The sequence below is a fragment of the Euleptes europaea genome, chromosome 1 (genome assembly GCF_029931775.1).
Source record: "Euleptes europaea isolate rEulEur1 chromosome 1, rEulEur1.hap1, whole genome shotgun sequence".
Classification (NCBI taxonomy): Eukaryota; Metazoa; Chordata; class Lepidosauria; order Squamata; family Sphaerodactylidae; genus Euleptes; species Euleptes europaea.
The window spans coordinates 100,351,572-100,375,986 of NC_079312.1; the positions used below are offsets into that span (position 1 = coordinate 100,351,572).

Below are 24,415 nucleotides of genomic sequence, written 5' to 3' on the forward strand. Positions count from 1 at the left end.
TTTCTTCTTTTGCTGTTAATGTAACAAGCACATACTATGTCGGACTCAAGCAAAAATTAATATCCTAGTAAAATGTTTTAAATTTAGATTTACCGTTGAATTCACAAGTGCCCTGTCTTCTTTCAACATCTTGGCAAGGCAAGTCATTATCAGCATACATTTATCACTTATGTCAACGCTGATGCCCAGGCTGCAGTTATCGATGGATTCATTATTCATGTCGTTTAGGTCGGTATATTGAGGGGAGACCTGAAATGGAGATGGAAACTAACAAAGGAATGCATTCCTAGCAGAGCTTAGAAGCTAATGAATTCCGTTTTGCTTTCTCTGCCTGCTCAAATCTACAAAAATAAACTTTGTTTCAAATAAATGATTACAAGCAACTTTGCAGGTATGCTGCTTGTCTCTGTGCTTGGAGGAGGTCAGTAGTCATCTGTGGGGGGGCATGGCAGAGGGTGGAAGTTGGACTGGATACCTGGGCTCAGATCCCTACTCAGCCACAAGGCTCATGGTGTGTTCTTGGGCCAGTCACTGTCTCTCAATATCACCTATTCCACAGGATTACAATAAGGATACAATGAGGTTTTCCTTCCACCCATACCAAATATATGTCACCCTGGGTTTTTTGGGAAAAGATTTTTTAAAAACAAATTTAAGAAATAACAATGCCATATTTAAATCCCACCCGTCCTCGAAAGGATGTAGGAATTATCCCATTTTCTCCTTCCATTAATGAGAGAAAGAGCTAACCAAGGCCAACGAGTCAGATTCATGGCTGATCATGGGTAGGAAGAACCAAAAGGGCACCATCTTCCATAACTTCCTTGTCATTTCATGAACACATGAAGCTGCCTTATACTGAATCAGACCCTTGGTCCATCAAAGTCAGTATTGTCCACTCAGACCGGCAATGGCTGTCCAGGGTCTCAGGCTGAGGTCTTTCACATCACCTACTTGCCCTGTCCTTTTAACTGGAGTTGCCGGGGATTGAACTTGGGACCTTCTGCATGCCAAGCAGATGCTCTACCACTGAGCCACAGCCCCTCCCCAAATCCCTCCCCTTCATCTTTGTCTTCTCAGCAGACTGCAGTTACCTTGTTTCAGTGTCTCTTCCCAGAGGTCATAGATGATGCCAGGAGGGCATAATCCGCTAGAGCCCTCCTACCATTCCACTGATGCTACTCAAGATATCTTCTGGCTTCTGATATATCCCAGAGGAGCCAGGAAGTCAAAGCCTCCTCTGAATGTTTGGCTTGAGGGGCATCATATATGGAAGGGACTAGCCAGACCTTTTCCAAAATAGCCCTGATTTCTGATGGGATTAGAAATTCTCCTTATCGTTCAGGTGTCTGCTAGGAGTGTTTCATTTAGTGTGCGAGGGAGGCTTTGCTTACTGTCTACCTTTCATGCCCTCGATCTGGAGAAATGCATAGTAACCCACTCCTGCCTGCTAACTCCAAGGCTTTACACAGACACAAAGATGGATTCCAGGGTCCCCTGGAAGTGTGGTTCACCCTTGTGCAGCAGTTCCCTGCTTTAGTGTCAATCTTGGTTCTATACGCCTTTATGGCATACCAGGTAGCTGGGGCCATCCGGGCACCAACAGTATTATCTTGGATTACATGATCACTTCAGTGTTAAAATGTCATCCTATGGTTGCCATCCCTCAGAGCAGTGGGAACATCTAGTCATTCAGCATTGCTGATATAAGGTATCAGTAAAATTGTCAAGCCCACAGGACCAAATTCATTAGAAGGTGCTTGTTACCTGTGGTAAATAGTGGCACTATATTTCATGAGTGCTGCTAATTTCCACAGGCCACGGTACTTGGGATTACCCTGATTATTAATATAATTGTGCTGCTCATCAGCCTATAAGTTTCTGGCCTGGTTAATTACGAAAAGGCAATTTATAGTGACATTTCTAATTACTTGCCAAGAGTAATTTATCTCACTATTGACAAGTCAAGACCTTTTCACTGTTTTAAATGTTTTTGTTTTCCCACTGATTGAACCCAACAATAATCAGTGTGAAGATACATTTGCAGAGGGATTTACCTAATTCCCAGAGGGTATTAAAGTCCAGTTATGTGCAATACCGAACATCTCTAGAAAGTTTGTAGGTTCTCCATCTTGTCAGGAGCCTGCTTGATATTGTGAGCAGGTCTGAAGCCTGAGTTATAGTTGTTTATGGAGGGTCCATTGTGTGGTTTTTAGATCTGGGCAAAAGTAGACAGGCACATAAGACAGGAAGAGTAGGCAATGAAAGTAGCACATGAGACAGTGTGAGTGGAGGTGCAGCAAAGCCAGAAGTGCTAGAATTGGGGGTTGTCTTGACCCACCGAATTGTTGTAGATTGTTGGCCTGCTGTCTGCCGTGCTTCACTACCCATGTGCAGATGGTGTAGGGCATGGGTGGGGAACATCAGGCCCGGGGGCAGTTTAAGGCCTGCGAAATCATTTGGTCTGGCCCTTCATGGGTCCTGGCAGATCTCTAGCTCAGAAGGATCAAAGACTGGTGATCCGCCCCCTCCCGCGGACAGGAATAGCCTCTATTCAAGGCGGGTGTGAGTTTATCTTGCCCAGAAAAGGAACCTTTTTTCCCCCTTGCAGATGAGTCGTTAGCTATGGAGCTGCTAGGACCACCCAAGAAACTGTGTTAACCCTTTCCCGCCCGGGCCATGGAGAATACGTTTCTCTCTGTACTACAAGAGGGCTGGGGGTGGAAGTGGCGACAGTGGAGGGGGTTAAAGGTGGCAGGACCAGAATGCGCGGGGGTGGTGGTGGTGAGTTCTTAGCCAGTGTGTCCTCATTTCATCTCTGCAGGCAGAAGTAGCAGGAGCCAGCTGTAGAATCCAGCCCCAGCCATGCAGAGCAGGAGCAACTCCGGCATGCAGCTGGACGGCTATGCCCGGCTTGTGCAACAGATTATCCTGTGCCACCAGGTGGGCGAGTGCGCCACTGGTTGGATGCCTGCCTGCTTGCCCGTGCAGGGGAGGGTCATCTGGGGCAGCTGCCTGCTTGGGGCTTGGTCGGCTAAGTTGATAATTTTGTATGTTATAAATATCCAAATGGCCCATGGCGGAAAAAAGGTTCCCCACCCCTGGTGTAGGGTGATGTTCTGGCTGCGAGTTGACTCAAGGGGTGGATGTATTTTAGTTAGTCCCATAAACCTTCTGGCAGCATGATGGCTTTTCATTCTAAGCCATTTAACATTTATTTATATAAAATGGAGCGCAATCTTGAGAATTCTTACATCAGCTATGTAAAGCAGGCCGTTGTAACCATGCCCATATTGTAGATAGTGGGGGAAGGGGATGAGGCTAAGAAAATACCTTGCCAAACATCACCAAGTGAGTTTGTGGGTGAGGTGAGATTTGAAATGAGGAATTCCAAGTTTACAAGCTATATAGCACCAGCTCTGCTGGAGATACAAGCAACTTTTCCAGAGGAAGGATTAGCAATCCCACAATTATTCCAAGTATGCTTCTGTTGTGTACTATCATATTTAAAAGGCTAACCCAGAAGGCCTCAGCACAAGCAAAAGAGATTCAGCTCACTTCCCTGCTAGCAAGCTGCAGGACTGCTGGGCCTGTATAAACTGTTTGAGAATAGGCCAGCCACTGCTTGTAATCAGAGCAACACCCACAACTGAGTCCTTGTCCTTTTATGATGAATGCCACTGTTTGGTTTTGGGTAGAGTTGCCAACCTCCAGGTGGGAGGTTTTTGGGGTGGAGCCTGAGGAGGGCGGGGTTTAGAGAGGGGAGGGACTTCAATGCTGTCGAGTCCAATTGCCAAAGTGGCCATTTTCTCCAGGTGAACTGATCTCTTGTCGGCTGGGGATCAGTTGTAATAGCATGGGATCTCCAGCTAGTACCTGGAGGTTGGCAACCCTATACCTTGAGAAGGTGGCGTTTGGGAAGGGCAGAGCTCAGTAGGGCTGTTGAAAAAAAATTCAGTAAAATTCTGATTCGGCAAAATTCGGCCCGTTTTTATTTGGGAAATGCCGAAGTCCGAACTCCCCCACTTCGGGTCCGTGCAATTCGGCATGAGGCCCGGAGTTCGGGGAAAAATTCGGCCGAATAAAGCCATTAAAATCACAACCTTTCTGCGGCTCCGGGGGGCATTTATGGGGGTAGAGGTCCCAAACTTTCAGCGTAGCTTCAAAGGACCCTTCTTGCAATAACCCCCAAGTTTTGTAAAGATTGGATCAGCGGGGGCTGAGATATGGGCCCCGAAAGGGGTCCCCCCTTCTTCATGTACATTTGCAATTAGCAGAGCTTGCCTCCCACTAAAAGCTCCCAGTCCTGACAAACAGCTGAGCTGCTGGGAGCAAGGGCGGGGCAGGTGTGAAGAAGTTTGCAAACCATGCAAAGCAACACAACCATGCAAACCATCACGTTTGCAACCATGCAAAGCAACACCTGACGCCTGGGAGTTTGCAAACCATGGAAAGGGACAGAAGAAGTTTGCAAACCATGCAAAGCAACACAACCTTGCAAAGCAACACCTTTGCAACCATGCAAAGCAACACCTGACGCCTGGGAGTTTGCAAACCATGGAAAGGGACAGAGGCATGCTAGCTAAGCATCAGGAGTAGGAGGGGTGGAATTTCCCCTTTTGCATCGGACTCGGGACCAGGAAAATGCATTCTTTAAGTCACAATTTGAAAACAATTTTTGAGCAAGCATCAAAATAGACCTAACCGATCTTATGAATGAGGGAAAACCTGAGGACACACAACTGAAGCCCCCCCTCAAACCAGGGAGAGAGAAACTCGAGGGGGCACACACACCCCAGCCAGAACAGGCGAAAGCCCCCTTTGGCTTCCCCCCCACCCACAGAAACTGCTCCCTCCCCACACACACACAGACTCTGCTTCCCCCCACCACATACACACAGAGGAGAAAAATTATAGATTAAAGCTCCAAAAGGGGTCTTACTGTGGATGTCTTCTGTTCCATCAGGAGGGACTGGGAGGACTGGATAATCCAATATAATTCCATTTAAGCACGGGAGGTTTTGCCTTGGATTTGCTGCTCTCGAGATGCACACAGGATTGGCTGATCCCATTCATCCCAATAGGGAAAGGGGGGACCCCATATCTTGGGACCCCCTGACCCAATGTTTACAAAACTTGGGGGGTCACACAAGAAGGGTCCTTTGAAGCTCCGCTGAAAGTTTGGGTTCTCTACCCCCAAAAATGCGCCCCCTGCAGCCACGGAAAGGAGCAAATGTGTGCTTTAAATGGAATAAAAATGCACATTAATGGGAGGACCCCTTTCTGGCCCCATATTTCGGGACCCCCTGACCCAATGTTTACAAAACTTGGGGGGTCTCGCAAGAAAGGTCCTTTGAAGCTCCGCTGAAAGTTTGGGTACCCCAAAAAATGCGCCCCCTGCAGCCACAAAAAGGAGCGAATGTGCACAAGCACCCCCCCACAGGGATTTCTCTCTCACACACAAACAGATACTCTTTCTTTTCCCGGGCCGCGCAGCAGCTGGGCTCATGCACTCAGTCGCTCAAACTGATTGGCCAGAAGAAGACCCAGCTTGGCCTCCGATTGGCTGCAGGAGAATGCTGCTTACTAACTGACGGTTATGCTGCTGCGCCGAACCCCGAATTTGCCAAATTTATTCACTGAACACCACGAATTCACTGAATTCGGCTCCCCGTTTTCCCGCCTTTTTTGAGTTCAGTTCCTTCCGAACTATAAACCGCCAAATCAGGGGAAATTCGGCTGTTTTTCGGTTCGGGACGAACCGAATCGACAGCCCTAGAGCTCAGCAAGGATGCGGAACCCATTTGTGATGTTATGTCCTATGATGTCACTTCCAAGTTAAAGGTCAAGTGATGGTACATCATGGTATCACTTCTGGGTGAAAGTATAGGCCCCAAACCCCTTCCCTTCCTATGAGGTTACTTCCTCCTTTTAATATTCAAGTTTAAATTCCCTGTCTTACATCACTTCCTGCTCACCTTACAGTACATGTATTCTAGGGAGTTTATGGCTGCAGCAAGATTTGAACCCAGAACCTCCCTGATTGTAGCTCCGTTTCTACATTCCATTATGTCCCATTTCAGAAAGCATATTGCTTCTGAAGCCTTAATTGTAGGCAAGGTGAAGGCCTGTTTTTCATTGCCAGGCTGTAGCCCTAGAGCACAGGATGCGTATAACATGAGTGAGTGAAAGCTAGTGGTTAGAGCTCCTGACTAGTAACTGGGAGTCCAGAATTCAAATTCAGTTCCATTCCGAATAGATAGACACATGCAAGAAGAAAGGAAAATGGACATCTCTCTACCCCGGAGAGCCTTGCTTTCTCTCCCTTTGGGTCCTCCCCCTGGGTCTGACTGTCCTTTGGGGACATGCCTGCCTTTGAGCCAAATGGATAACACAGGGTCACTTGCTCTCTTCTTGAAGTCACAGAACACTTCCCACCACCACAATCTTCAGAAATGACAGTAGTTGGCACTTGGGCACGGTTGCTTGAGAGGAGGGATGAGCAGTGGGGACAGGGTGGAGGAGAGGCAAACGAGCTGTGCCCATCTCCCACAGCAATACTCCCCTCACTGCTCTGAAGCCAAACTACCACAGTCTCCATGACTATAGGTGAGAGGCGACTGCCCCCGGGGACTGTCTGCCTCATTTCCTCCTGGCGATCATCAGAGCCTCTTCCTGGTCCTGGGTTGGCTGGCTTGATGGTGCTGGCGAATGGGGACAAGTGTCCTTGCATAAAGCACCAAACACCCCCTTCCTACCACCACCTCTCCATGGTGCCGTGCCATCCTTTAAGGAAAGATGCTGTGGGCAGTGCTGTAGATTATCATAGAGACTAGGAGGGGAAATTCCTAGAGCATTGTTTTGAGGGTGCCATTCTCTCCCCCATACCATATTTTCCTGTCACTCCTAGATTTCCTGAGGATAGGAGTTTGGGCCTGGGCATAGACAAATTGAAGCCTTAAACCTGAAGATTGCTGGTATGCCAGTCACGTGCACTACGTAACAGGCCTGCTGAATAACTCAGCTGAATCGCCCCTGGTTATTCCTTCAATGTATATGCTTAATTCTTAAATGCTGCTTGATAACCTTTGTGATACCTGTGAATCAATACAAAATAATAAATGGCCCTAAATTGCACTGTAGTGAAAGCAGGTACTCCCAATTATTAAAGGTATTGAAGAGCTGTTGTCTCACTGTTTTCTGTTGTTGTTTTTTGCTTTTCGGTTGGTGAACAGTTTTGCTCAGGCTGTTATCACTTGGGTGCCAAACTTTCTGGGGGATAAAATTGTAATATAGTATTAATTGTAATATTGAAATGTGTACTATTTTATAAAAGCATCCCATAAATTTAAGGCAGTTAAATCATATATATGCCTATGGATTCTAGGAAAAAGGAATCAAATCTTTTTTTTGTAATCCAGCTTCCTTCCAATTTCCAATCTCATTATTCATCTAGAACACTTTCTGGAATTATGCAATGCCATAACTATTTAAAAAGATAATTGCTTTCTTTTAAATGGGTGTCTCAAGGGCTTCAACTGCCTGCAAGTGGGGGAAAAAACAATGATGGCGTTATTTTTCCATGGTATTTACTCAAAGATGGCACAGCTGCTGATTTACAGAAAGGTTAAAATTAATAACTCAAGCAAAAGCATATCTTACAATATGATCTCAGGCCCCATGTTATTGGAATCAGGAGTTACAAGATTATTCCATTGTCTGACACAATATTCCATATGTTCTACTGTTAATTTACACCTACAGAATGCTAGTTAGTCTGGACTTCATGGGATTTAATGGACCTGAATGACTATAACTGAGGAACAGATAAAATATCATCTTTATGAGTTACCAAAAATTAACTTCAAGTCTACATGTTTCATTCTGCCCGAAGAAACACAGTATGTGCGATGCTTCTGGAAATCTTCAATCAGCTCTTTCCCGTTCTGAAGGAAGGTCATCTTGGAGCTTTGGATGTTTCTCGTCCCATTGCTTGGAGAGGCAGGACTAAATTTTTTTTTAAAACGACTTCCTATCTCTGGGCGAGAAACGCCCATACTTCCAGTTACTCTCCTGCCTTGCTGGAGAGAGGACGATCCAGCCTTAGCTGGAATCTTACCAAGGTAGAAGATAGTCTAGCTTTGCCTTCTGTCTCTTTCATTTCGTTCCCCCCCTCCCTCCCACCGTCTCTGTTCGTGTCCGTGTTGGACCTTTCGCTGGCCGATTAGCAGCGGCTCTGCCGACTTGCCTCAGGCTGAGAGCGATAGTGAGAGAGGGAGACGAGCCAAGATGGCCGCCCCCGTTGTTCTTTCAGAAGAACTTCTTTCCGATACGGACCACGACGCTACCTACCACAGGCAAGCACAATTGGCCCCTTCTGCTAGCCGCTCCAACAGACCTTCGGAGAAGGAGTTAGGAGAAGCTCGCCCGTCCCGTTTCCCCAAATCCGAAAAAGACGGCGCGGCAAATGGCGCGGCAAAAAAGAGCAGGAAAAAGACGCGCAAACGCCATAATAAACAGAGTGCTGCCTCGATGCCGGTTCCTCTGCACATCGGTCTAGCAAACGAACACACAAGACTTCTAAGGGAAAAGTACCTCCACCCTCGACTGGGAGTGGGGCCCCAGTCCAACACACATTAACTGAGGAAAGAGTGAATGCCTTAATTGAGCACACCTTTGAAACCCATTTTCAGAATCTGCAAGCCCTGATATTGACAGCCCAAAGGCCAGGAGGGAGCACCACTGGGGGGGCCCATAACACTGATTCAGCTTCCCAGTCCTCCACCTTGTCTGAGTCTCTGCAGGAGGAACCAAGCTGCATTCATGCCACTAGGCAATGGCTAACCAAGGCTGCTTTAAAATCACAGTCCAATAGGACTGACTTGACCATCGGGGATGATACCTCTTCAGTCAGCTGGACATCCGTGACTGACGAATTAGAGGAGGGAGAGTTCGTTTCTGATGAAGAACTACCTATTGTGCAGGAACAACAGCCTAGGCTGTTTAATAAGGATGATTATCAGTCATTTCTGGCCAAGGCCCTGTTTGCCTTGGACCTTTTAAGTGAACCAGAGGTTGCAGAGGAGCCCAAACCAAAGTTAAAGCGCAAGGGCTCCAAGGACTATTTCCCTCAGGGCGATGCCCATGTACTTAAGGTCCCCCTACCAGAGCACTTTGAGAATTTAATAAGATCTGAGTGGGACAAGCCCCTACACAACAAACAGTTCTCAGGTGCTGCAAAAAAGCTATATGACATGGTGCCTTATGCTATGAACATGCTAGAGCTACCCGTGGTGGACATCATTGCTCTCCAGTCCTCCGATTTCTTCACCGAAGATGGGGGAGGATTCATTAAGGACATGCTAGACAGGAAAATGGACTTTTTATCAAGAAAAGTACATGAAGCCTCTTCCCTGGCTATCCAGGCCAATACAACCACTGCTCTCATTGCCAGAGCCACTAACGCATGGACCAAAAAACTTATAAAACTTCTCCCAACAGCAGACAAGAGGGTAGCTGAAGGACTATCTTACAGGCCTCTTCTTTTATGGCCGATGCATCCCTTGATGCTCTGTTATTTGCTTCCAGAGCAGTAGCCTCCAACACAGCCATACGTAGAGCCCTATGGCTAAGGCCATGGCAGGTGGACTATAGATCCAAGGCCATACTGCTCGCCCACCCATTTAAGGGAGGGAAGCTCTTTGGGGATAGATTGGATAAGATGTTGACTGATACCAAAGATAAGAACAAGTACATGCTCAAGAACCAGAGGAAGGAATTCCGACATAACTAATATCCCCAAACCTTTCGTTCCTCCCACACCCTGTCTAGGTTTAGGCAGGATCAGAGGTGGCCATCCTGGCCATCACAGCGAGGTTCCTTTCGTAGGTACAACAGATTTGGCCGTCCCCCACAATCTCAGCCCTTTAAAGGGGATAAGTTCGACAAGTTTCCCAGAGGGAACAAACAGTGACGCCAAAATCATCATAGTGTGGGGAAGGCTCCAACGGTTCCTCCCACAATGGATCAGATCTCAGGCAGATGCCTGGGTTCTACAATCAATCCAACTAGGTTATTCAAAATTTCAGTCAAAACCACCAAACCGGTTTCTACCCTCCCCTCTATACCGAAGCACAGTCAAGCACAAGAGAACTGTGGATGCCATCTCACATCTCGAAATAGGGGCCATAGAAGAAGTGCCTGGAACAATACACCGGAACGATACACCGGAGTCTACTCCGAATTCTTCACTGTCCCAAAGAAGAACGGGGATTGGCGAGCGATTCTAGATCTAAAGTTGGTGAATCGTTTCGTCCAGAAGAAAAGGTTCCGTATGGAGACCCTCAGATCCATCATAGAGGCTCTAAGACCAGGCACACACATGACGTCGATAGACCTCACAGAGGCATATCTACACGTCCCCATCTACACCAACAACAGGCGGTTCCTTCGATTCAACTACATGGATCTCCACGTGCAGTTCAGGGCCTTACACTTTGGACTTGCCTCTGCCCCGTGTGTATTTTCCAAAATCCTAGTCACCCTAGTGGTGTCGTTGAGGAGGGAGGGAATCCAACTGCACCCTTACCTCGATGATCTGCTCATCTGCACCCCTACCACCGCGCTGGCCAAGACACACACTGCCCGTGTCATTCAGACCCTCGAGAGTCATGGGTACCTGATAAACAGAACAAAAAGTTCACTGGAACCGACTCAACACATATTATATCTGGGAGCCATCATCGACTCCACACAGAACAGAGTATCCCTTCCCCGGGACAGGGCAATCAAGTTGGCCAACACAGCTAGAACAACGGCCAAGGCTCTACATCATTGACTCATGGCTCTCACGAGACTCCTTGGCTCAGTGATTTCATGCATCGGCTTAGGGCCTTGGGTCTGATTCCACTCCAGACCGCTTCAAAACGTACTGCAGCCCTTTCAACTTCTTATATCTCACAAGATCGACAAGCGCATCACTCTGAATGCGGAAGCCAGGGCCAGTCTAGCTTGGTGGACACACACAGCAAATCTGACCTCAGGACAACCTTATTTGCACGAGATGCCCATACAGGTATTCACCGATTCCAGCCTAGAGGGATGGGGTGCAACGACCCCAGGATCCTTTGCCCAGGGTACATGGACCCCCTCGAAGACCAAACTACATATCAACCTTCTGGAATTGAGAGAAATTCACTTGGCCCTCCTGAAGTTCCAACACATCCTGCGGAATCATCATGTTCTCATACAAACAGACAACGTGGCCTCCAAGGCCCATATCAACAAACAGGGCGGGTCGAGATCCAAACGACTAAACCAGGAGGCCATGATCATCCTAACATGGGTGGAGAAACACCACCTCTCTCTTAGGGTGGAGCACATACGAGGCATTCACAATCTCGAGGCAGATTGGTTGAGCCACCAAGCGATCCAGGAAGGGGAGTGGACGCTGGACCCACACATCTTCCAGACAGTAACAGATCGATTCGGAGTTCCAGACGTCAATCTCTTTCATCCGCGCAGAACCGACAGGTACACCGATTCTTTTCCAGGTTCTTCCACCCGAGTTCGGAACAAGTGGATGCCTTCATTTTGCCATGGCCTCAGGGCCTCATGTACGGTTTTCCACCTCTGCCTACACTTCCGAAGGTGATCAGAAAGATATGATCAGAGGGGGCGGAGATCATCCTCATAGCTCCGAACTGGCCTCGCCGGCCATGGTTCCCGGCCCTGATGGAAATGTTCATGTGCCCACCATGGCAGCTGCCAATAACACCGAACCTCCTGAGACAGGGCCCGATAGTACATCCAAATCCAGGATGGTTCCAGCTGACCACGTGGAAATTGAGAGGACTAGGCTTTTAGAACTCGGTTTGTCTCAGGAAGTGACTTCTACTATTCTACAGGCTAGACGTCCCTCCACCAGAAGAACATACAACTACACATGGAAGGCCTATTATAGATGGTGTAACCGTAAGTCTGCCAATCCCACATCCCCAACCTTACCACAACTCCTGGAGTTCTTACAAGACGGGGTACGACAAAATCTAAAGGCCTTCACTCTTCGAAAACAGATTGTGGCCATTGCGTCAATCTGCCCTACCATAGATGGGATCTCACTGTCTGCACACCCACAGGTTAGGGCTTTCGTCAAGGGAGTGGCCCAATCCACTACTCCCGTAGTACACCGTTTTCCCACCTGGAGGCTCAACACAGTACTGTTGGCCTTGACCAAGAAACCCTTTGAGCCGATGAGAGAAGTACCCCTGCGTCTCCTCAGAATGAAAACTCTTTTCCTAACGGCTATCACTTCGGCCCGACGTGTCTCAGAGCTAAAAGCTCTTTCCATGCATAAGGACTTATGCATTTTCCATAAAGATAGAGTGGTCCTCCAGACTGATCCATCTTTCAACCCAAAGGTTAGGTCTCTATTCCACCAGGCCCAGGAAATTAACTTTCCTTCCTTCTGCCCCAACCCAGCCAACCCTAAGGAACGAAGCTGGCATACATTGGACTTACGCAGGGCCCTGCGAATTTACATTTCAAGAACAGCCACCATCAGGAAGACGGAATTCCTGTTCATATCCATAGCAGCACCCAACAAGGGGATGCCAATGTCCCGACAAACAATCAGCTCGACCATCCCCAGCTGCATTAGGGAAGCATACACCGCTAGTGGCATACCAGCGCCTTCAGGCATCACAGCCCATTCCTTACAAAGCGCTGCCACTTCGGCAGCCTTTTTCAAACAAGCGTCAACAGAAGAAATTTGCAGGGCGGCCACGTGGTCCAATCCATCCACATTCATTAGGCATTACTGCATCAATACCATAGCCTCTGCAGAAGCCATTTTCGGCAGATGCATTTTGCAGCATGTGGTGGAAGATGAGTAACAGATTCCCACCCAAAACAATAGCTCTTGAACATTCCAAAGCTCCAAGATGACCTTCGTTCAGAGCTGGAAAGGTACATTGTTTACTCACCGAGAAGGTCCTTTCCACTCTGAAGTAGAAGGTCATCTTGCCCACCCGGAGATGTAACTCATCTTCCAAGGGTGGCTGCATACGTTCCTCAGCCAGAGGGACAAGCTGATAAATTATACACTACTCACATGCTCTTATTTACAAAATTTTATTAAATTCAAGTTATTAATACATTCTTGTTATAAGGTTTATACAGTTACTATGTGGTTAGCTGTTGTGTTGTTTTTACTTGTTTTTACCTGTCTCTCGTGAGCTCTTAGTAGAATAACTGGAAGTATGGGCGTTTCTTGCCCAGAGACAGGAAGTGGTTTTTAAAAAAATTTTTAGTCCTGCCTCTCCAAGCAATGGGACGAGAAACACCCAAAGCTCCAAGATGACCTTCTACTTCAGAGCGAAAAGGACCTTCTCGGGGAGTAAACAATGTACCTTTTTGAACAGCCTAACCTGTTTTTCCTTGGAACTAAGTCTCAGCTCTCACAATAGTGGTAACCTTGGGGTCTGGGCTGTACCACATCACACTGTAAGAGGGAGTTTCCCTTCTCCCTCCTCCGCAAAACACTAGAAAGCTTTCATGTTGGTGAGCATGCTGGGCTATATCCATTCTCTCTTACATCTAGTTTTCAGTGTGCTAGGAATTGTATTTAACTATGAGCTCACATTTACAATCTAAAGTGGAACTGCCCAGATACAGGTTTACTATGGCCACTTCCATGTAGGTTATTTGCTCTGGGTTTGATGCTATGCGTAGAATTATGGTACATTTGTGTGCCTCTTGGGATTTCCTTGGCTTTCCCCAGATCTTTCCCAAATCTGCAAAGTTTTAGGAACAATCACAGAAAAGCCTGTATGGCTGCTGCGTGGATAGGAAAATTTGTACTTTTTCGGTCCCACTCACACAGCAGTGATATCCCCACAGTGGGAATGTTGTTTTATTGATATAATGTTATAACAATATATATATAAAATAGGTTTTCCTGATTCCAAGTTTTCATAATAAAAAAGTAAGTCTAACTCCTTTAGTTGTTGAGTTACAAGGGGCAAGGCATATTTGCTCAACTAAAGGGGCTGGAACAGTGATCCCCAACATGGTGCCCGTGTGTGCCGTGGCTCCTGCAAACACCTAACCTGGTGGGGCCAGATGGGGCTTGTGCCCAGCAGAGCTTCTGATTGGCTGTGCTGATTTAGAGGCATCTTGTTAAAGAGAGCTTTTGTCAGAAGAATTTAAGAGTTGCTATTAGAAGGATGCACGTCTTCACTCCCTAACATTTTGTGGTTATCTCCGCCTCCTCTGGCAGCCATTTTGTGGTTTGCTCCTCCTCCTGCAGCAGCCATTGCATTGATGGTACTCATTTAGTCCCTGGCTATGCTCCCTCTAGCTGTTAGAATAAGCAACAGTGGAGGAACTTGGCTGATATTTCAGTACTGCCATATTCTGTGAATTTAAAAGTTGGCTTCAACAACTAGCGTCTTCATCCTGACATTCTCCCATGATTTGAGACTTGCTTCACTAATAAGTACGTAAGTAGTATTTTAGAAATTTAGAAAGGTTTGATCTTGGTGCAGGAAATATTACTTTTTTATTCTCCAGTGGGTTTAGGATAAATCACGTTAGGTGGCTAGGAGTACTACAGCTCCATACTCTGTTGAATGTACAATAAGTTGTTTTGCTTGCTGTCACTTTGCGTCCATCATAGATATGTTGCATTGTTCCTTGCAGTAGGGGGTTTGGCAAAAAGAGGTCAAACATGTGGATCGTTCCCTTCCGCTTCTTAATTGGTTGGAAATGAGTGGATGAATGAGGCAAATTAACTCTGTAATTTCAGGTCCTGTCACTTTGTCAGTGCCTGACAGTTTGGGGGTCATGTTAATTAAGGTCGGTGTGTTGTTAGCAGTCTGCATTCTTGATTTGGTGCCTGCAATCAGCCCCCTAATGAGATTTAAATACCATTAAGTTTGTGTCTGTTGCGAAAACTGGGCTGCTTGTTATGATCATTTCTTGACTAACTGCGATATAGTTTTAGTCCTTCCTGATTTCTGTCTCATTCAAGGCACTTGAACTGCTATAAGCAGAATTCAGAGAGGGTGAGTTACGAACCGTAGTGATCATGCCTTGATAGAATTGTTTCCGAAGTCTTGGGAATGCTGGATTTTCAACTGGTATTTATTTGTTGAGTTATTTATACCCTGCTTTGCTCCCCAGTGAGGATCTAAAGCAGCCAACATCATTCTTCCCTCCTCCATTTTATCTTCACCACAACCCTGTCAGATCAGTTAAACTGAGAGAAAATGACTTAACTACATTCATCCAGTGAGCTTCTACAGCAGAGAGGGGATTTGATCTTGGGCTGTCTGATTCTAGTCTGACACTCTAATTCAGGGGTGAGGAACCTCCGGCCCGCGGGCTGGATCCGGCCCGCAAGATCATTTTATCCGGCCCCCATGCTGATTCCAGGAGCTCCAGGGCCATGCCGCTCCAGCTCTCGCTAGCTAGGCTCTCTCCTCAGCAGTTGGGGCTTTGTCGATTGGGTGATTGTGGGGCCGTTTCTCCCAACTCTCCTTGCTTCCTGGAGAGACTCACAACTTCTGCCCAAAAAGTGCGCCTGGCCAGAAGCCCCCCTCCCCTTTGTCTAACCTGCTGTTTGCAGGTGAGTGGGTGGCGTGCCCTGCTCCTCCAGCTCAGTGGGCCCCTACGTGGCCTTCCCTTCGCTCTTTGGCTTGAAGCTGCTTGGTCGCCCGGAGCTTATGCCACCATCTCCCCCCTCGCCTGCCTGCCACTGGCTGCTCCCTTCGCCGGCTCGGTGGGCCCCTACACGGCCCTCCCCTTGCTCTCCCCCGGGCCGAGGGCAAAAGGTAAAGCGGGCTCTCCAGCCATGCCAGCCTCAAACTTTCCTCCCCCCCCCAGCTTGCCTCTGACCAATGCAGCGGGGTGATCTGGTGAGAGCGTGCATGCGCAAGAGAAATCCCCGGGCCGCTGTGCAGCCCGGTGAGTGCGTGTGTGTGTATGTGTGTGCACGAGAGAGAGATCCCTGGGTCGTTGTGCAGCCCGGTGAGTGTGTGTGTGTTTGCGTGAGAGATCGCCGGGCCGTTGTGCAGCCCAGTGAGTGTGTGTGTGTTTGTGTGAGAGATCCCCGGGCCGCTGGGCAGCCAGGTAAATGTGTGTGTGTGTGTGTGTGTGTGTGAAGCCTCTTTCCCTCCGTCTCTTTCCTTCCTTCCTTTTTTTTCTTCCTTCCTTCCTTCCTTCCTTCCTTCCTTTCCTTCTTTCTTTCCTTCCTTCTCTATCTGACTGAATTGCAAGTTATATACTTATCTCGGGATAAGCAGGTTTTTTCCTGCCTGTGAAGCCACATAAGCAGTGTTGCTGTTGTTTTTATAAAGTGGGTGCTTATTCCACAGTGGGGAATCTGTGTATACAAAAGAATATGGCGTAACAATCTAGCTAAAGCAAAATGAACAACTAGAGTCTACAACCTAGCATATTACAATAAAATGGGCTTTCCTACAATGAAACTGTCATTTTGAATGTTGAATGGCTAAGGCTTTCATTTTTAAAACTTTTACTCTTCCTTACAGTCACCTTTGACCATTTTGAAATTTTGAGAGCCATTGGAAAAGGCAGCTTTGGAAAGGTACGTTTTGCAGACTAAACTAATGGTTTATATGATGGAGACCAAAGTGCTCCATAACGAATAAACTCTTAAGATAACTCGGTGGAAACACAAGAAGCAGTGTTTATAGAATATTGCATCGCCAGTGGTAAAACCTGAGCTTTATCTTCTGAAAAGCTAGGACGAATTTAAGCCCTGTTCCTTACAGGCTCAGAATCTTCAAATTATATTACAGGATATTAAACTTTTCTTATTGATAAACCAGAGCTGCTGCTTCAATTATATGTAAATATCCGGTAGAGAGAGACCTTTTGCTAGGGCAAATCAGGACATGCTAGCATTCTGCCTCTATTCTTCCAGCCCCATGACTTTGCTCTTTGGGAAATGGTGTTGTGAGGAAAATGGAATTATTCTTCAGGAATAATAATATACAGCCTCTGTATTTTTAGCAAAGCAGAACCTTGACTGTATTAAACAGTCACTATTTCAAGGTCACTGTATTCTCATAAGCTCCCATTTTTATAATTAGAAAGCGCCAAGGCAAGTTTGCCCCGAACACTATACAGGTGTTTGGTGCACATTGTAGGGATGCCAGCCAGCGGCCAGGTTTCCCCTGGAATTGATGTAATGCTGTCATGGTGTTGGCAATTTTAAATATTTTTTTGTTCTCCCACTGGCCACCAGAGTGGTGACAGGTTTCATAGGCCATTTATGCAGAGTCCATTTTGATGCTCGCTCAAAACTGTTTTTTTTTTAATGCGACCTTTAAAATGCTTATTCACGGTCCCGATGCAAAAGGAGAAATTCCACCACCCCCACACACATTCACCTGCTCCTTTGTTCCTTCCATTAATGGCCTCCGTTTGCTTAGGTAACACACCGTTGTGAACTTTGCATGGTTCCTTAAGGGGATTCTTCGCGGCAAAGGCGGAGCAAACATAAAAGGTCACATTAAAGGGGCTCTTAAGAAATGCGAAGCAGGTCTGCGCCGGCTTTGCAGTCACTTCCTAAATGACGTTTTAGCGTGAAAAACTCATAAAAAGCTGCAGCGCACTTCAGCCTGGAACGTTCTGCTAATTACCAAGCATAAATGGCCATTGAGTTTTCAGCAAGTTCTACAACAACCTAACATCACTTCCCCCACCCCCAGTAGGAACTTACCATCCCTAGGTGTAGGCTGTTGTGTAAGACCTCTCAACATATATCAGGTAAATCAGTTTGGGATTAAAAAAATAAAAATAATTGGCTTACCTACATGATATTCATTTACAGTGGAAAAGTATCATTTTATTGGTTCTTGTAGGTTATCCGGGCTGTGTGACCGTGGTCTTGGTATTTTCTTTCCTGACTTTTCGCCAGCAGCTGTGGCAGGCATCTTCAGAGGAGTAACACTGAAGGACAGTTTTAGTTGCTGACTCTTAGGATAGTTGACCAGGGGCTAGCTTGTGCTAGAGAAGAACAGGGCCTTTTTAATAAGGCAGAATCTTAGGGAATATAAAATTTTATATTTAATTTTACATTTAGGGCGCTTTCACACATGCCAATTAATACAATTTCAATCCACTTTCTGTACACTTTGCAGCTGGATTTTACCGTGTGAAATGCACAATCCACTTGCAAACGATCGTTAAAGTGCATCAAAATTGGATTGAAAGTGCGTTATTCAGTATGTGTGAAAGAGCCATGTAACATTGAATTGAATCTTCCATTCTGTAGGATATACTGTCTTGATTTCTTTCTACAGGTATGCATTGTACAGAAGAACGACACCAAGAAAATGTATGCAATGAAGTACATGAACAAGCAGAAATGCGTCGAGCGGAATGAAGTGAGAAACGTCTTCAAAGAGCTGCAGATCATGCAGGGCCTCGAGCACCCTTTCCTTGTTAATCTGTGGTAAGCAGAGCATGTCTCCTTGCAAGCATGTGCCTGCCACGTATTTCCAAAATGTCATTCTGTAATGATGTAGCCATGGCTTCTCTGGAAGCCTAGTCCTGTTTGGTTTGTTTTATTTGCACCTTGTTGCAATTATTTGTTTGCACAATGCTGCTTCGTTTACCTTTTCCATCAAGCACCTGCGAGTGCTCAGACAACCTCGCTTCCTTTGAGAGAAACAGCAGGTGCCAGGACTACCTGCCGTTTCAACTTGGGTCTTATTTAGCCAGAGCCTTTATTATAGAGTCTCTGTTCAGTTCTTTGCCTAGCTTCAGGCAGTAAGTGCCATGCTGATTGATTTTATTTCTTTCAGAATAGAAATTGTAGCATGTTGTATAAACAGATGTGCTAGTTCTTGTGATGGAACTGCTTTGGCCGGGAAATAAACTTCGGTAACAAAAGGCATTCATAGAGACTCGATAGATAAATGAACAGTCCCTTGTGAAAAACTATTCCCAGAACAAAAAACAATCTCGCCTCAGAAAGAAGGCTTGGCGCCTTCTCCTGTTTTGATGGGCAGGAATATTTTGCCATGCAGGAACATGTAAATGTTCTGTTTCTAGCCTGCAGTATCAAAAAGTGTGGTCCTAGGTAGTCTATATGATAGATCACAATGTGCAAATAGGCCCTTGTACAGAACTGGATATCTGTGTAGAGTCTCCTGATCTGCCTCAAGCATTTCATCATGTAACATTATCATCATTATTCTCCTGTACTGATATGATTGATATCCTTGAAGAAAGTAATTTGCCATTGTTCAATCTAGCAGCAGTTCCCTTAAAAAAAAATCAAATATTGAGAAGAGGAGCAAAATATCACCCTATTAAGTGCTCCAGGAAACCAGCCATAATCACAGTATTACTCGTATCCTTGTGCTTTGCAGCCTCGTTTCCTTTATTGTTTCTGTTTTGTGGTGTTTGCTGTTTACCAGTTCAACCGAGACAGACGTGATTTTCAGCCCTCCACACATCGGAAACCCAGCCAGGACAGCAATGATTTTAAAACATCTGCTGTATTTCTGTTTTCTTGTAATTTACATGACTCTGCTAGTTACAGGTCAGGGTGCGGGTATCACAAAACAGCTGCCTGACAAAGTTGTATATCATTTTTAATGTGTATTTTAACTTTGCTGGAGGGGGGAAGTGAGCAGAGGGCGACTGGTAGGGTTGCCAACCTCCAGGTAGTAGCTGGAGATCTCCTGCTATTACAACTGATTTGCAGCTGATAAGAGATCAGTTCACCTGGAGAAAACGGCTGCTTTGGCAATAGGACTGTATGGTATTGAAGCCCCTCCCCTCCCCAAACCCCACCTCCTCAGGCCGCACCCCAAAAACCTCCCACCTGTGGCGAAGAGAGACCTGGCAACCCTAGCAACTGGCCATTTAACCTGTTAAATGGAAATTTCCCTATGGGCCACTGTCCTATAGGGCTGCTAGTGGCCAAGCACAGTCGGGCCCCAGCAGCTTTGCTAACCTCTCGGGGTGCACTTGGTTCAGAACATTCATCAGCAATGACCATTGGTGTCAACTCACGAATGGGTTTCCTCCTACACTGCTGCCAATTTGGGGGGAAATGTAACGGGCCCATTGGGGCCCCCACTCAGCTAAGTAGCCCTGAAGCACTGGCTTGTCGTGCTGCTTGGGGTCACTCAGCTGGCCATTGCTCTAGACCATTTTCCAGTCCATTCCTGGAAGTGAGAGGAAAACTAGGAATGGAGTATGTGGGGGGGGGGGTGCTGGTGCTTTAATCTGTGTGGGAGGAATGCCGTTGTTCTGTAGGCCCTGTTTCGCCATTCTAAGCGTGTGGGAAAAGAGAAGGCTGTAGTTACTTAGTAGTAAGTAAAGGCACTTTTCATTTGCTCCGATGCACAGTGCTTCTTTAAGTTTGTTAGTATGACAGAAGATGCCACAGTTGCTCACTGGTAGTAAAAAAAACCATTTTGCATATGGTCAGAGGTATTATTATCTACCTATGATTTCTTTTAAAGAATTTTCTGCCACAATCTTTGGCTAATTACTTATGAACATGCCTTAGTGTTCCAAGGTTATGAAATGCAGTCAGTGCCTTCGAAGTAGTATCAACTCAGTATAGTATATGACTTGCCTCGCCTGCTTTTTATCTTCTAGAGTCGTTTCTTTGCATGCTTTTGCTGCTTGAGGCTAGATTGTATTGGCCTTACCACTGTCAGTTGAACTACATTGCTGGGTTGCTGGACTCTGCCACTAGTAGGCTATGAGCCTCAAGGCTGGGGGCCTGAAGTTCTCGTAGAATTACAACTGATCTCCAGACTAGATAGAGCAGTTCCCTTGGAGGAAATGACAGCTTCAGGGAGTGGATATCCCTGCTGAATTTCTTCCCGTCCCTGAACTCTGCCCTCCCCAGGCTTCACCCCCAAATCTCTAGGAGTTTTCCAAGCCAAAGCTGGCAAGCCTAGGTCACCCCACCCACTCATTTCTGTGTTTACGAAGGGAGGGGAAAAGGAATTTCATTTTATTGCTGAAATCCAGAAAGATGACTCTGGAAAATGTGCATGTGGAGTAGTCTTCTTTCTCTGATTAATTGGTAGGTTCAGTGTTATGCACTTCATTCATTTTGTGTAGCTTTCTGGCTTATCAACATGGATCGATTCACAAAATTATAAAACATGTTAATCCCTCCATCTTTGCTTGATTTAGTGTTTTTTTATTCTCCTGAAGCAGGAAGGATGAAATAAGTCTCAGTTAGCATTGAGCACAGAGCATAATTATATTAGACTCGCAGTAATCTTTCAAGTAATGGAGACTGGGGTTATTAGGTAATTTATCTTTCATTTTTTAGTGTTTTTGTGGGAAGCCATTGGTAAACAGTCTGTAGCAAGAAGCTCATTCATTGTTAAGGGATAATGTAATGACTTTAACCAGACGTATGTAGTTCAAAACAAAAGCTGAAACTAGAAGGGAAATATCATTATTTATTATGGTTGTTGCTCCCCAGCTCCCTGGCCCAAATTAATGGGAGAATACCCAATATTTGTTAAAAATGCTTTATGACTTTTTGATGAAATCTACTGAGAAACACGATGCGAACTTATTAGGTTTCTGAAGCCTTTGACTTTAGAATAACCTTATCATGGCATGTATACATTTCCGTTATTTTTTTAAAATAAGCCAATAAGGCAGCTGTCATGTAAGAAGTATGCTATTTGCTTCATTTTATGCACCATGGTGCCGACTGTTACTCCGACTGAAGACTGATAAAATATTTTATTGGCTTATCTATTGGGGAAACGAATATTCAGATGTTATGACACAGAACTCTTTTGTAAACTGGAAAGCTTGTTTATTCCTATCCTGAAATAGGTTGGTGCAGAACAAAATGGATCACTGAATCATTTTCTTAACGTTTGCTCTTGTTCTGTGTGGGCCATGTGCATGGATTGCTTTAAATCTTCCATACAGTTCCCAAATGCCAGCATTGCTGAAAGATTTCCCAAAAATTCTTCCCAAATTCTGCTTTGCAATTTTTCGTTCGATTTTCCAGACATTGCCTTCTTGAGGACTTGACAGATGTTTGCTCTCTTTAATTGTTGCTCAAGAGATTTGTCATGATAGTCAGTTGACCCGTCAGATAGTGACAATTGATTCATTTATTGACCGCTCATTAGTTGAATGCAGTTAAATAATGCAGACAACCAAGAGAATCACTATGTAGGTGTCAGATTAACTTTTAAAAATGTCATTATTGGATCATTTGTTAGTAGGGCATGAGCCAGGGCTGCTTAGCCCTGCAACAGTCAAGGGCTGTAGCTAGGGTTGCCAGGTCCCCCCCTCTCCTCCCGCGGTGGGAGCTTTTTGGGGCAGAGCTTAGGCAGGGATCACGTGTGTGTGGCTGCGTTGACGCAACTGGGAGCTTGAGTGGTAAAAAGGCCCATTGTGATGTGGCGCTTCCAGGTGTAAACCGGAAGTGACGCGATCATGTTGGCGCGGGTATGTGATCCCTACTTCCTTGCCGGGCAATGGATTGGCGGGCAATTGCCCGCCAATCTAAGCAACTTGATAACCCTAGCTGTAGCATAGCAAAGCTTCTTCTCCTGGCCCCTTAGAATTAAAGAGATCTCAGATAGTTCTCACTTTGTTTTATTTCTGTTTTAAGTTCATTTTTAGAAAACGTGGAACTGTAGATTACGATACCACGATTAAAACCAAAAGGCGAGGAAAAGTTCAGTGAACCACTGACATTTAGGGAAACCTAACAGAACTTTGATAAAAGTTCAGCCAATTTATGATAATTCACAAAAAATTAATTTCATTCTTTCACAATAAGAGTTAACTACTATAATTTGGATTTGTAATTTGCACTGGTATCAAACCTGCTGATTTAAATATCCTTTTTGTTCTGATATTGTTAAAATTTGTGACTGTATTTAACCATCAGTTGACAAAATCTTTTGTGCTGTCATTTGGCCAACCTTAATACCCAAATTAGATATTACCGCGATAGTTGTTATTTGACAGTACTTGCTAGTTGACTTGCAATATGTAGTACTATCGATAGCTGATAATGCTGTTGCATATCACAGTGGTGTTGAAACTTTCTTCCTTCAGAGAATACTTCCCACGTTGACTTGACTGCCAATAAACATTTGTGCTCTGTACACAACCCCTGAACATTAACTGCACACTCTGGGTCATTCTGTAGGATCCTGTTCATGAAGGGCACTGTTTGACCTCACTGTCATCCATTGTGAACTGAGTGTATGCCATAGAACGCAGCATGACTGTGCATTGCAGAGGGAGATCATTAGGAAAGGGCAAGCTGTCAGTCTTCTCATTGCCATGTGTTTAATAAACTTGCAAAGAGACAAAGGTTCCCTGTAAGAAAGTTTATAAACCATATTTGATAGATGACATGTAACCTTTGTTTTATCTGACAAATTTTGATAGAGCATATGCAGTAGTATTTGTTTTACATCATTTTACAGATAATAACACGCAATAGTAATTTCTGTTTAACATTTAACATCTTACCGTATATACTCGCGTATAAGCCGAGTTTTTCAGCCCCAAAAAAGGGCTGAAAAAGCCGAACTCGGCTTATACGCGGGTCAATACGGTAAGGTAGGGGAGGGGGGAGGAGGGAGGAGGGAACTTACTGCTGCCGCCGGTCCCACGCCGCTTCCTGCTGCCAAGAGCAGCCTGGGGTGGCCTCCTGCAGCTGCAGGGAGGTTGCCCCGGCCCTCGCCCGCCCTCGCCGCCGCTGCTAACGGCCGAGGGCGGCCTGGGGCGGCTGCCCCGGCCCTCGCCCGCCCTCGCCGCCGCTGCTGGCGGCCGAGGGCGGCCTGGGGCGGCTGTCCCGGCCCTCGCCCACCCTCGCCGCCGCTGCTGGCGGCCGAGGGCGGCTGCAGGGCGGCTGCCCCAGCCCTCGCCCGGTTGTGTCGCCGCCGCCGCCAGGCCCGCGCCGCTGGCTGCCGGGAGCCCAGGTAAGCCTGCGGGGGGGGGGGGAGGGGTTATAAGCCGACCCTCGGCTTATACGCGGGTGCCTAATTTTTCCCCATTTTTGGGGAGAAATTAGGCACCTCGGCTTATACGCGGGTCGGCTTATACACGGGTATATACGGTATATTCTAATTGAAGCTTGCAGAAATTGAAATGACAGATGCCTTGAATGTCCAAATGCAAAAAATTTTTTTTAAAAAAAAATTGCAATTGAACGGCAATTTTTTTTTACCAAATTAGAATATGTTCAAGTATTTGGTTCAGTTGTAGTTTATTGATTCACTTATTCCTAATGATAATCCCTCATTCCAAAATGTCACAACTCTGTAATACAAAAAATGAATGTTCCTGTAATGCCTGTGTTCTTACCACTGGGCTTCATCTGTGAAAGGTTTTAGTTAAGCTTTGCTAGTTTTGT

At 46.0% G+C, this 24,415-nt stretch overlaps 1 protein-coding gene across 1 annotated transcript in view; it reads left to right on the top strand.

The window, feature by feature from the left end:
* The window catches only part of STK32A (serine/threonine kinase 32A), a 103,776-nt gene that overhangs the window by 4,983 nt on the left and 74,378 nt on the right, over positions 1–24,415 (top strand). Inside the window, exons 2-3 of the mRNA XM_056860809.1 lie at positions 16,554–16,609; positions 18,333–18,484. Of these exons, the coding sequence (XP_056716787.1) occupies positions 16,554–16,609; positions 18,333–18,484 (208 nt within the window). The remainder of the gene's footprint in view (positions 1–16,553; positions 16,610–18,332; positions 18,485–24,415) is intronic.